Raw genomic sequence first — 13,005 nt, forward strand, 5'->3', positions numbered from 1 at the left:
TGAAAGATTGGAGAAGAAAATGACTTAAAGTATCTTGTTTTGAACAATAAACATTTTTTATATTCAAGAAATTCTGGAAGATGAGAATATCTCCATAATAAAGTTACAGGAGGCAAGGTAAATGAGTAAATTTACCCACATCAGCTGTGTAAAACATTAATTTGATGGCACTCATATGCAAATAGTATGCCATCAAGTATACTGAAATGTATGCCATGGTCTAGCCTTGGGCACTGTGGTAAAGGGTTGGACTTGATGATCTGTGAGGTCTCTTCCAACCTTGATGATACTGTGATACTGTGATACTATGAATGGAACAGTCTGGGACACTGCATTTCAGAAGGTTGCATTTTTCAAGTGCAAGACTTAGCAGCTATGTTTGTATTTACTTTGCTTGACCTAGGCTTAATATGCTGCTATGTCTCTTTTGTTTCCTGTAGGCTGTCTTCCCTGGAAGACAAAACGGCCGGTTAAGTGACTTCAAGACAGGTGAAGGTCTGAATGTAGGCTTATTTGGTATGTGAAAGGCACTTCTGATTTTACTGACATTTGTGACTAACCCCCTCAGCTTTATTGTGATCCCTTCCTCTATTTTAAGTTTAGGAGATTAAGCAGAATTGTGGAATATTGTCATTCTGCTATTTTCATGTGTCCCCCATGCAGAAAGCAACTTCACATTATACGAGTAACATAATGACTAGGCTTTCCTTTTGTCCCAACCCACAACTCTTTATTTGCTGCAAAAACAAAAAAAGGGTTAGGTTGAAGTGAGTCTTGCAATGTCCTGTTTTGTTTGTTCTGTCTAGATGTTGGCCCTGCCTGTTAATTTTACCTGTTGCAAAAATAACAAAATACTCCCTCATGTTTGCCTCTTGTACTAAACTTATGGGCAGGAAGGCTCTTGCTGCTGCAAGTCTTGCTTTCACTGTCACGATTAACCGCTTATTCTTTTCCTGATCTGTGTATAGTGTGTTAGTTTAGGTCAGTGTGAACAATTACAAACTGTATATGCTTTGGCTTAAAAATAGTCTTTTTAGATAAGAGCAACTAAAATTGTTCAGTATAATGGTTTAAATCTGAACTAAACGGGTAAAACTGAATCCGTGTTTTAACCTGTCTATCTTCCTAACACTAAAGTGAGGAGAAAGTAACAAAAAACCTTGGGATTGAGACAAAAAAATGTGAAATAAGAATAGATCGACTCATCAAAATCAGATGATCGCAGTACAAAATGCGTAATTACCTTAGCTTATTTGCAGAAGAATATGGTGTAAAGTGGCAGCAAGCAGAAGCAAGGAGTCAAGAGCCCAAGCCACAGAACTGCTCCCCCATCCCTCCTTGTTCCTCTGCCATCCTAGTGGAAAAGACAACACCCACAGAACCCAGAAGAAGCAAATAGAACAGGAAGCCTCCCGTGTTACAATCTGAACTTCAAGTCCTATAATACTTTGCTTCAGCTAGTACTTTGATTTTTGAAGCTGGCATGTCTGCAGCATGATATGAATAACAGCAGCAGATTCAACAATCCATGACATTCAGGAAGCTCAGAGGTGGAGGTCTCTGTTACGCATCTTGTCTTGACCTTGTATAAAAGGGTGCATCAGAATTAGGGTTTTTTTCCTGTAATGTTAAAGAAAAAAATGTCCCTTTTTTACAGAAAAAGTTACATAGGCCTTAGTTATTTTTTGCTTGCATGAACAGATTGTTCTTCATCTGAGTTTTGTATTAAGTTGCTCTTACAGGCAGTGCACTTCTATGCTCTGTATAGTTTGTGGTGTTAGTGATACAGCTTGCTTGCTTGCCACTACAGTGCATGAGTAGAGTTAGTATATGCTGGTTAAGCTTTATAATTTTTTTTCCTTAAAACAATATCTACTAGTAGTCATCTTGTGTGAATCCTTATGAGGATAAACTGCAAGTAATAAAAGCTGTAAAGCTTTAATTTCAGTTAAACAAGTGAATTCTTTGCATTGCTTCTTCATGAAAGCAAAATTATTCTGGGTTTTCAGTTCTGAAGGGAGTTGTTTTTTTTTTCAATTTTATCATTGTTTGGTACTTAAAAGAAAGTATCTTGATGAAATGATGTTTATTTAGTATGTACAGCATCTGGGCTGGATGTCTCTGGAGTGTATTAAAATCAGGGTTTTAAATCCTCATGTGCTGTAGAAAAATGAAAAGGAATGCATATGGTGAGGAAATCAGCAAATTTAATAGCGATTCTTCAGGAATATGGTGATGCAATGCTAGATTTTAATTCCAGTTTAGGAACTGGAATTAGGAGCAAGGATGGCTTCTAATCTTCTCACTCTGTCAAACACGACTTGAAAATTAGTAAATTTAGGGTGGTAAATGATAACATAGTGAATTAAGTACTGGCATTTGGTACTTTCAGACTCCCTGTAAGACCAGTTGGTTTGTAAACATGTATAGATACGAGTTGCATTAATAATGCACCATCCTGTAACAGATCCTTTTTTTGCAAGTAACAGTGCAGTCTACAGTTAATTTGGTGTAAGTGACAAGCCTATCAGATGTGAGTAAAGAATGATAATTGTTCTGTCCTATTCACTGTCTAGAAACCAGTGGTTTTGTACAGCATCTTTCATAAGTCGAAGCAGTACACTCAGAGGGCAGCATGGTGAAGGAACTTAGTAAAGCAGATGCTTTACTGTTCAGGTGTTTTGGTGGCTGTGATGTCCTTTCCAAAACTATCAAGATTGAATTAACATGGCCTATGCAAATGTTATCTGAAAGAGTAGTGATGGAATAATAGTGGGTTAGGGTGGCAAGTAAAGGGAAGAGTCCTCTCCCCCTTTTAAAGGCAAGTAGACTTGGTCAATGGAAGATAATATATTGTGGTAAGCCATAACAGTAGCAGTTGGAGTAATTGGTAAGCTATGTTAGAAACATGTATCAGAGTAATTTCTCCTGTGTTTGCCACAAACTATTCAAATCTTCCAATGAGCAGGAGCTCTGAATATTGAGACTATGAGGGCAGCAGTTCTGACACTTTTAGTGTTGTATGAGCAAGGTTTTTCAGTTGTGTGACTTGGTAATGTACCAAATCTCCTTCATCCTATTTTCTTTATTTTCCTTTATGACAAACTCCTGTGTATGGGTGATCTTTTCCTTCACTAATGTGTTTGTTTTGTTGCAAAGCATGCTCGGAGCTTCCTTCAAGTGAAACAGCCTTGTGTTATGACACAATTTTGTATGTCTGCAAGCCTGTTGTAGGTGTGCTTTGTTCCATCGTCTGGGTCATAGATGAAGGTGATATATGCCCCATTATCAGTCAATGGAGTATGCAAGTGATCAGTCTCCAGGTGAAATTGCTGCTTCTAGTTGTAACCCATGGATCCCAGGATTCAACCTACTTTCAGTCCTCACTGTCTAGTTACATAGGCTGTACTTCATTGGTTTGAGTTATCTTACAGTAGTATCTTGTTTTCCAGGTACTGTTGAAAGACCTAACAGAAGTCAGGATTGTTTTGGAGAACGTTCTAGGCGTAAAGGTGGGATTTCATGATTAGAATTTGTAGTTTTGGGGGAAATTAAAACTTGACTTTGTGACAAGGGAAGAACCGTGCAACTGTTATCTGAGTATATTGTAGAAAGTTATATCTTACGATGCTGGAAATAGTACTGTTGCTGTGTGATGGTATTCCATATTTCAAATGGTAGTTAAACCTGTCCTAAGATTTGTAATTTTAATTAATTTCCTCTGCCTTATGAAAGAACATCTTCCTCACATGGTGATTATTTTTTTTTCTTAATGTCAAGTGGGAGGTAGGCTACAGACCTGAGGTTCCTTTCAGACTCGACATTGTAATTTTACTGTTGAGTTTAAAAATACCCAAACTGAAACAACAGAAATAAACCAAGGCCATCCCAAAGTAAAAGCCTACCTGGAAGCCAAAGATATCTTTGAATGTTAAGTTGATTTGTTTTTTCTAATTACAGGTACTGCTGAACATCTAAACAGACCGTATAAGCCAACAAGTACATTTGGTAATGGAAGGAATTTTGCAAACAGAGGTAACTGTCTGGTGTGTCTACAATTCTTGTGGTTAGTTAGTATTCGATAGTTCAAAGTTTTCATGTAGTCAGTTTTGTTGCATCAGTGCAAAGTAAGTGTTTATGACTTGGAAGGTAATAGGTGTCCTTATTTTTTATAGCCTAGGCATTTGGTATCACCCCTTAGTTTTGGCTGACCAACGTAAAGATGTCCAGATGCATGTGTCTAAATTTAAGAATTGATGTTTTGCTTCCCTCTTCGATTTTATCCTTTGTGGAAAGGAGTATTTTTCTGCTGATTTTGAGTTGTAATATCACTACAATATCATCTGAATATAAGCATTCACATATGTGCCACATGAGGAAGTACCAGTGTTCTTCTGTGAAAGACCTAAAATTGTTCATTCTTTCTTTAGTGTCTTTAAACAATATCTAATCCCTCTCCTCTTCCTGTTTTTAATGCAAGTGCCCCTTTTGTATGCAGTGCACATTAATGGGGATAATAACTGGCATTCTGGTGGTACCACCATGTAGGGTGCCCATGTAGGGCAGTGGAAGCTCACTGTTATGTAGCATCTCTCTAGACAGTTGGGAACTTCAGCCCTTGTTGGGTGCGTTTAGCAGAAGTTAAGACCTGGAGAACAAGTGTGAAGCCACCTGAAGTTACATTTGTTCTTTCAAAAAGTTCTACATTGTCTTTTGCACCACTTGCATTGATGTCCTTTGTGGTAGGGAAATGCTAGACTTAAGCAAGTGGGCAGCAACCCTTCAGTGGTGCTGTGAAATGATGTAGGCCTTCTGACAGTTGCAGAGTAACTCATGTGCTGTATTTAAGGTCTGTTGTGTTTACCTCTAGACTGTCTTTTGCATGTCAGCCTTTAAGATGTGATTGAAAAATTATTTTAATTTGAAAATTTTGTTCAAGTTCACATGACATACAAGTCAGGTGTTGGTGGAGAAGGAACTATAGGTGCTCTAGTAGGAGAGCTTGTTAATCGCTTTTAACAGAATGTGGTCTTTGTCATTACAAGATGATAGAACAGATGCTTACCTGAAGAATGAGGAGTAAATGATATAAGCTGATGATTGCTTGGATGTTAGACAACACTTAAAACTGTCCTAGCTAAAATGATGACTATTTTTTGCTTATGCATGTTGCTGTTTACTTACTTCCTCTGCTTTCCCAACAGGAAGGTGATTAGGGAAAGGTGTTAGCAATAAAAATGCATTAAATACTTGGCACTGCCTGTCTCAAACAGTTGAAGAAGTAATTCAGAATAATTAAAAAAAAAAGAAAAGGTTTTAAAGGCAAGTTTTCAAATAGTCATTCTTAAAGAGGCAACAACTGCAATCCTGCCTTGCTCTACAGTGCTGATTATGAAAATTCAGTTGCCCTCTGACTAAACCAGAGCACTGAAGCTGATCAGCATAATGAAATGGCTGTAAGACAGTAGGTTATATACCATATATGCATGTAAGGTCAAATACTTTGAGGTTTAATGTTTGACTTTTTGCTGGAAGCAATGCTGCAGAGCAGTAGACTCTTGTCATCATACCTTTTGGCAAAAATTCTTACTTTATTTCGTGTGCTTAGGCAAATCACTTAGTTTTATTTTACTTTTTATATGGCTTCATTAAACAAGGATGCGAAGTGTAATTGCTGAATGGAAAACACTTGATGTACACATACAGAATCAACTAAACTAAGTTGTGTGTTATGCCATACTGTAGGTTTTCAAGAGATGAACATGGGAGGAGATTACACTACACGAAATAGAGGTTTTACAGGATTTCCTTCTGGTTTTGTACGAAGTGAGAGTAAGTTGTGTGGTTTTTTTGTTTATGGACTGCATACGTTTGGCCATTTCTTCTGGGTTTGCTTGTCCCCTGAGAACTACAAGTATAGAGGTGAAAGCTATGAAATAGCTTCTGTTCTTGAGACTTCTTGTGGAACATGGATGACGTCTTTGAAAAGTTGTATCATTTGAAATAATACGGCCTAAGTTGAAGTTATAGAGAATTCTGCGAGGGGTGTTGCACTGTATAGTTTTTGGGCTAAATAATATTATATTTAAGCATGGTATTTCTTTATGCTAATTTTAGACACTACTTCTATGACGCTATCTGTTACAGATACTAGAGATGAACAAAGAGGCAGACCTCTGTCTGGCAGTTTTGTTGGCTCCAGAGGAAGAGGTTTTGAAGGTTCTGCAGGTAACACCTTTTAGTAGGGTGGTTAACCTTTCACATTTTCTTGTTGATTTGTTGTAATACAGTACCTTTCTAGCTTTGCAAACTGGTATCATTGTGATTGTTTTCCCTGTCTGAATTAAGAACCTTCTGTGGATGTTAGATAACTTACATGCATGCCCACAGAAGGCATGTTAGTAATGTGGTTAATTTTTTTGTAATTGAATTTTCAGAGATGTTGTATCAGTTTATGGACAGTGAAGCAGAGATGCTAATCTCAACATTTAAAGTAATCCTTTAAGAACTTCCTTAGTTTTGAAATAGTCACTTTAGACTTTTTCCACCCTCTTACAAGGGAAAGCATTGTTTTAGGTGACTTGAATCTTAAGTATTTTTGCTTTCTGTGAAGAATTCTTCCTTCATGCTCCATAAGATGCATAGAAATACCATTTTGCCTCTATCTGACTTAGTTCAATGGAGCCCTTGTTGTCTGGCTTTTTGTAACAAACCTTTTCTTGTTTACCTAAGCATTTCCTCTCGTTCTACCAACTATTCAGGAACCACTGTTGAATTTTCTTGGAACTTATTCAATAAGATTCTTTTCCAGATTTTCTGTCAAATGATCTTTCTTTCCTAAAAGAAGTTAATGTCAGGGTGCTTTCTTTCACAGTACATTCCAAAGACAACGAAGAAAAAGGTTTCGAAAGAGGTAAGTTGCTTCTTTGTAAGTATCATGCCAGTTTTTGTTTGCTTTTAACTAAAGCAACATTCTCCAGTGTAAAGTTGTTGGAAGTAATTGGGGAGAAAAAGAAGGTAGTGAATGGATAAATGCATAATCGTCTCAAAACTGTTTATGTACTGTGACTTGCCAGGCAAATAAGGTAAAAGTCAGTAGGTTTAAACTTTGCTCATCTTCAAATTACTTGGCAGCACAGTGGTTGTTCCCACCTAAAGAAAGACTTAACTTTTTGGAATGGAGTGTTATAGAATGCCTCTGGTGTTGGTGGTTCTTTCTAAGAGTAAAGCTTACCTACCTGTGACACTGAATGTAATTGGCAATAATTTAGGCATGTAAGTGGTAGTAGTCATTAAAGCAAAGTACAAACGAGGAGATAGATTCTCGTTTTCAGACACTATAGCACCTGGGATCCACTTTTTGGGAAATAGGCGTGATGTCTTTCACTGAGTGCAAGTTGCTGATTAGAATTTAATGATTTCTATCTGCAGGAGATCAGGTTGTATGATGAGTGATTTTTTGATGTTATTGAAAGGGTTAGTTGGGACAATCTGTTAAAATTTCATTTGCTTACCTGGAGTGCCTTTTGAAGTGACTTTAGCCTTATTTGAATAATAGAATGGTCTGGGTTGGAAGGGACCTCCAAAGATCTTCTGGTCAGCAGGGATATCCTCAGCGAGACCAGGTTGCTCAGAGCCTTGTTGAACCCCACCTTGAGTATCACCTTGAATATTTGCCTTTCCTTTATTCTTGAAATGCAGAAAGACAAATAGTGCAGTCCTGACTTTTGTATGATTGATTGTGGGTCCTGATCCTTCCTCATTTTAGGTGCCTGTGAAATGACTTCTACAAACATTTTAGTGAGCATCAAATAGTTCTATACTTCCTAGTGTGAATATTACCTTAAGACGTACAGAAGTATACATGTACTGCAATAAATAGATTAATTTTGTCCTTGTGTATTGATAAATACTTTGCTACTCAATACAATAATTTATGTTTTAATAAGAGTTTTTATCGTAGAATGAACCAGGTTGGAGGGGACCTCCAAGATCATCCAGTCCAACCTGTCACCCAGCCCTGTCCAATCAACTAGACCATGGCACTAAGTGTCCCATCCAGTCTTTTCTTGAACAGCTCCAGGGACAGCGACTCCGCCACCTCCGTGGGCAGCCCATTCCAATGGCAAATCACTCTCTTGTCAAGAAATTTCTCCTAACATCCAGCCTGTACCTCCCCTGACACAACTTGAGACTGTGTCCCCTTATTCTGGTGCTGATTGCGTGGCATCCAGCAGTTAGGGTAGAACTGGTTTTAGCGCAGTGGTAAAATAGACCTTACTTTAATTTTTGTGAATTACTTTTAGAACAGTCCTTGAGTGAGTGCAAGACAAGAATGTTTTATGAAAGTCTGACTTTGTAAATGAGCTTTATGTCAAGTAAAAATAAATGCTCTCATAATTAATTTATGGAAATCCTTGCATTCTTGGAAAGCGGAGAGAAAGAAATCTGAATGACATCCCACTAAAGTAGCTCCACAGTTACAAAAAATGCAGTTTAAGTTTTTATTATATTGTTCATGAACTTGAGTGGCTTTGTTCTTAAGGTCCGAAGGTGACTTATGTGCCGCCTCCTCCTCCTGATGATGAAGACACCATCTTTGCACATTATGAGACAGGAATTAATTTTGACAAGTATGATGAAAATGCTGTCGAAGTGTCGGGACTTAACCCTCCATCACCGTTACAGGTTAGTGAACCCAGTCTCAAGTTTATGTTGAATGTGATTGTGCAGGGATGCATACTGAGTCTAATATTCAAAACTAATCAAAGTATTAATAAAGATTTTGAGTCTTGAAGACACTACTCTGTTGGAAGGAGATGCTACCCATTTGAAAGATAAAAATGCAAACTAAAAATGACATTGACAAACTACAGAAAAGGCCCAGATAAAGCAATATTGGATGGATAGGAAGTATAGTCTTACATTACAGGAAAATACCAGTTCAGATCTTTAAACAGAGAGGTCTTTGGCAGCAGTTCTAGGGAGGCTGGTAGAATCATTTGTTGAAGTCTATTACTGGAGGATCTTTTACCAACGTAAATTAATACGTGTTGGAAGAGTTTTGTAGAGAGAAGTGTTTTCTAAGTAGATTCTGTCTGTGTTTTCTATGGCTGAAAATTGTATATAACTCTGCTTCTACTATGTACCAGGTGTCTAGTGTTTAAAAAAAGCTGCCGCAATAACAAAACCAACCAAACAAAACCAAGCTAAAAACAAGCCTCTTTTTTGGGAAAATGAGGAAAAGGTGCCCTTGTGGGGCACAGGGAGGCGGGGTGCACAGAGGGAAGTGAGGAGAGGTAGGCTGGGGGGATTAGCACCTGTGAAAGAGAAGATGTGGCATTTTTTTCCCTATCCATCTTCTGAAAGGTTTTCTTACTGAAGTTGAACTGATTTTGTCATGTGTGATGCCTTTTGGTCCTGGATAGGAATTCAGCTTTGTGATGTAAGTTTACCTGCTTGAATCCAGATGTGTGCATGGCTTCTGAGTAGTTTTCTGTTGAAACTAGTAAGACCAGCTGAGGGCGTTTACTGTGCTACAGACAACTTTACTTGAATGGTAAGAGTAGGTTGAAGAAACCTTTTGCAGCTTTTACCTGTAGGAACCTTGGTGACCTAGATGACAGAGTAGATTATCAATTATTTTTAGTGTTTGGACATCTGTATCCTGTAGTAGATGTCTCAGGTTTTAAACTTGAGTCTTCTGTAGTTGTGTATTTCTCTTATTTTTTTTCTTCTACAGACTTTTGAAGAAGCTGATTTCTGCCAGACTTTAAAGAAGAACATTGCTAAAGCTGGATACTCTAAACTTACTCCAGTGCAGAAGTACAGCATTCCAATTATACTGTCTGGACAGGATTTAATGGCATGTGCCCAAACAGGATCAGGGAAGACTGTAAGCATTTCATATAGCAATCATACTACTTGGAGTGTGTGACATTTAACTTTAAGGTGGGTGACTTAGTTTTCCATGTGCCAGGTTCTTCAGAGCTTGTTGTGAAGTGACTTCCACTGCAGTGGCAGGTGTAGTGTTAAACACAGATATAAAAGATGTCACATTTCTTCTTTATTTTCAGTGAACTAGTCTCTTGATACGGAAGGCCAGTCTTCAAGGCTGCAGATCCAGGTTCAGAAGTATAGGCAGTTGTAGAAGCTAGTGAGAAAAAAAAACTGAAAGATGAGATTTCACAGGGTCACAGAATGATAGATGTTGAAAGATTTAGTCCAGCGTCCCCTGCCAGAACAGCATCACCTAGCCTAGGTCTTACAGGAATGCATCCAGGTAGGTTTTGAATGTGTCCAGAGAAGGAGACTCCACAGCTTCTCTGGACAGCCTGTTCCAGTGTTCTGTCACTGTCACAGTGAAAATGTTTTTTTCTTTATATTTACATGGAGCCTTTTGTAGGCCATCTTGCATCTGTTGCCCCTTGTCCTCTCATTAGTCGTCACTGAGAGGAGCCTGACTCCATCCTCCCAACATTGACCGTTTGCATTTATAAACATGAGTGTGATGGTTTGAGAGTTACCTGCCCTGCAACTCTTATGGAATCACCCAGACTACACTCAGCTGTTAAGGAATGTAAGGTTCTTAAGTTCCTGAAAGTTAAGGAATGAAGCTTTATATGTACAGCTTAGCACAATATACAAGCAGATACTTAAAACGTTTAGAGCTATATACAGAAATCATAGAATCAGTCAGGGTTGGAATAGACCACAAGGATCATCAAGTTCCAACCCCTCTGCCATGGGCAGGGACACCACACCCTAGATAAAGCTGGCCAGAGCCTCATCCAGCCTGGCCTTAAACACCTCCACAGATGGGGCCTCAACCATCTCCCTGGGCACCCCATTTGAAGCTCTCACCACTCTCATACTGAACAACTTCGTCCTCATGTCCAGCCTGATCCTACCCATCTCCAGCTTTACTCCATTCCCCCTAGTCCTGTCACTCTCTGGTAGCCTGAAAAGTCCTTCCTCAGCTTTTTTTGTAGGCCTGCTTCAGGTACTGGAAGGCCACAATAAGGTCACTTGGGAGCCTCCTCTCCTCCAGACTAAACAGCCCCAGCTTTTTTCAGTCTGTCCTCCTAGGTAAGGTGCTCCAGCCCTCTCCTAGGGTCCCCTGTGGCCCTTTTTTGAATATGCTCCAGCACGTCCACATCCTTCTTGTAATAGGGGCTCCAGAACTGGATACAGTACTCCAGGTGGGGTCTCACCAGAGCACAGTGGAGGGAGAGAATCACCTCCCTCCATCTGTTGGCCACACTTCTCCTGATGCAACCCAGGGTTTTGTTGGTCTTCCAGGCTGCAAATGCACACTGCTGGCTCATGTTGAGCTTCTCATCCACCAGCACCCCCAAGTCCACGTCAGGGCTGCTCTCCAGCCAGTCACTGCCCAGCCTGGATTTGTGCTTGGGATTGCCTCAACCCAGATGCAGGACCTTGCACTTACTCTTGTTGAACTTCATGATGTTGGCCACCTCTGCAGCCTGTCCATGTCCTTCTGGATGGCATCCCTTCCCTCCAGCATAATCTGCTGCACTACACATCTTGGTGTCATCAGCAAACTTGCTGAGGGTGTGCTCAGTGCCACTGTCCATGTCACCAGCAAAGATGTTGAACAAGACTGGTCCCAGGACTGATCCCTGAGGGACTCCGCTTATATACAAATATATAAGTTAAATATAAGTCCAAAATACACAAGTTAAAGGTAATACAGAAACAACACTCCCCAACCACCTTTCCACATTTTTTCCGCCCCTCTGCCTTATCCCAGAGTTTGCCTTATGTGCAAGGTGAGTTTGGAGGATCAACAAGGGGGGTTAGAAGCAGATGGATTAGTTACACCGACTGACAGAGGCACACATTCTGTCTTTTCTATGTTTATAGTCTTATTTTTATACATCTCATCAAGCCTGTGAGTGAAGTAGACATCACCATTGTTTTCATAGCCTATAATCTAATTTTTCTCATTAAAATGTTCCAGTTAGCCTCAAACCAGTGCAGTGAGCGAGGTCACCCCTTTGTCTCGAAGCTTCAAGCTGAAGAGGTCCAACTCCCTCATCCTTTTATTGTAAAGTAGATTCCACTCAATCATCTTTGTGGCTCTCTGCTCTTTCAAGCAGTTCTGTGTCCTTCAACTGAGTGACCTGAGCTTGACACAGTATTCCAGATGTGGCCTCACCAGAGCACAGTAGAGGGGGAAGACAACATACCTTGGCCTGCTATCCACACCCCTTCTAATACTCCTCAGGGTTCCCTTGGCCTTCTTGGCCACGAGGGCACATTGCTGGCTCATGGTCATCCTGTTGTCCACCAGTACTCCCAGGTCCCTTTCCCCAGAACTGCTCTCCAACAGATCAGCCTCCAACCTATAGTGGTGCATGGGGCTGTTCTTTCCCAGATGCAAGACTCTACACTTGTCCTTGTCATTCTGTGATCAGTGTATGTGAGCATGATGTGTGGAACTGCCTGAGTAACCCAGAAGTTTGCTAGTACATGACTATTCCTGCGTTATTAGAGTTAAGGTCCAAAGAGATAGTGTCGTACTTTTCGAACAAGGATAAAATAAGGTTAAATGTTCTGTAATGCATTCAGGTCAATCCTTTTGCAGTCTGGTTTCCTTGAAGTTGTTTGATGTGCTGTATCACCCCTGGCTTTGAGACTAAGATGTGCAGCTTCTAACATGACCAGTGAAAACTCTTAATTCTTAAACAGTGTGAACACTGCTGCTTTGTCTTTTTTTCTAGGCAGCTTTTCTTCTACCAGTTGTGTCTGTCATGATGAGAGATGGTGTAACTGCCAGTAGTTTTAAAGAGCAACAAGAACCAGAATGTATTATTGTTGCCCCAACTAGAGAACTGATCAATCAGATCTACCTAGAAGCAAGGAAATTTGTGTACGGGTAAGCTTTTGCACTGTTGCCTGGCATTGCTACTTTTTCCGAATCAGCAGTCGTTAGTACTTACAGAAATTTTTTTATGCTAATTCAGTTGCTGCAAACACCTG

At 39.7% G+C, this 13,005-nt stretch overlaps 1 protein-coding gene across 1 annotated transcript in view; it reads left to right on the forward strand.

Annotated features, from left to right (window-relative positions):
* Positions 1 to 13,005, forward strand: part of DDX4 (DEAD-box helicase 4) — a 47,253-nt gene that overhangs the window by 9,598 nt on the left and 24,650 nt on the right. The window contains exons 5-12 of the mRNA XM_064176325.1: positions 441 to 516; positions 3,961 to 4,035; positions 5,746 to 5,832; positions 6,118 to 6,228; positions 6,875 to 6,913; positions 8,546 to 8,688; positions 9,743 to 9,895; positions 12,747 to 12,901. Of these exons, the coding sequence (XP_064032395.1) occupies positions 441 to 516; positions 3,961 to 4,035; positions 5,746 to 5,832; positions 6,118 to 6,228; positions 6,875 to 6,913; positions 8,546 to 8,688; positions 9,743 to 9,895; positions 12,747 to 12,901 (839 nt within the window). The remainder of the gene's footprint in view (positions 1 to 440; positions 517 to 3,960; positions 4,036 to 5,745; positions 5,833 to 6,117; positions 6,229 to 6,874; positions 6,914 to 8,545; positions 8,689 to 9,742; positions 9,896 to 12,746; positions 12,902 to 13,005) is intronic.

The sequence above is a fragment of the Pogoniulus pusillus genome, chromosome Z (genome assembly GCF_015220805.1).
Source record: "Pogoniulus pusillus isolate bPogPus1 chromosome Z, bPogPus1.pri, whole genome shotgun sequence".
In the NCBI taxonomy this organism is placed as follows: Eukaryota; Metazoa; Chordata; class Aves; order Piciformes; family Lybiidae; genus Pogoniulus; species Pogoniulus pusillus.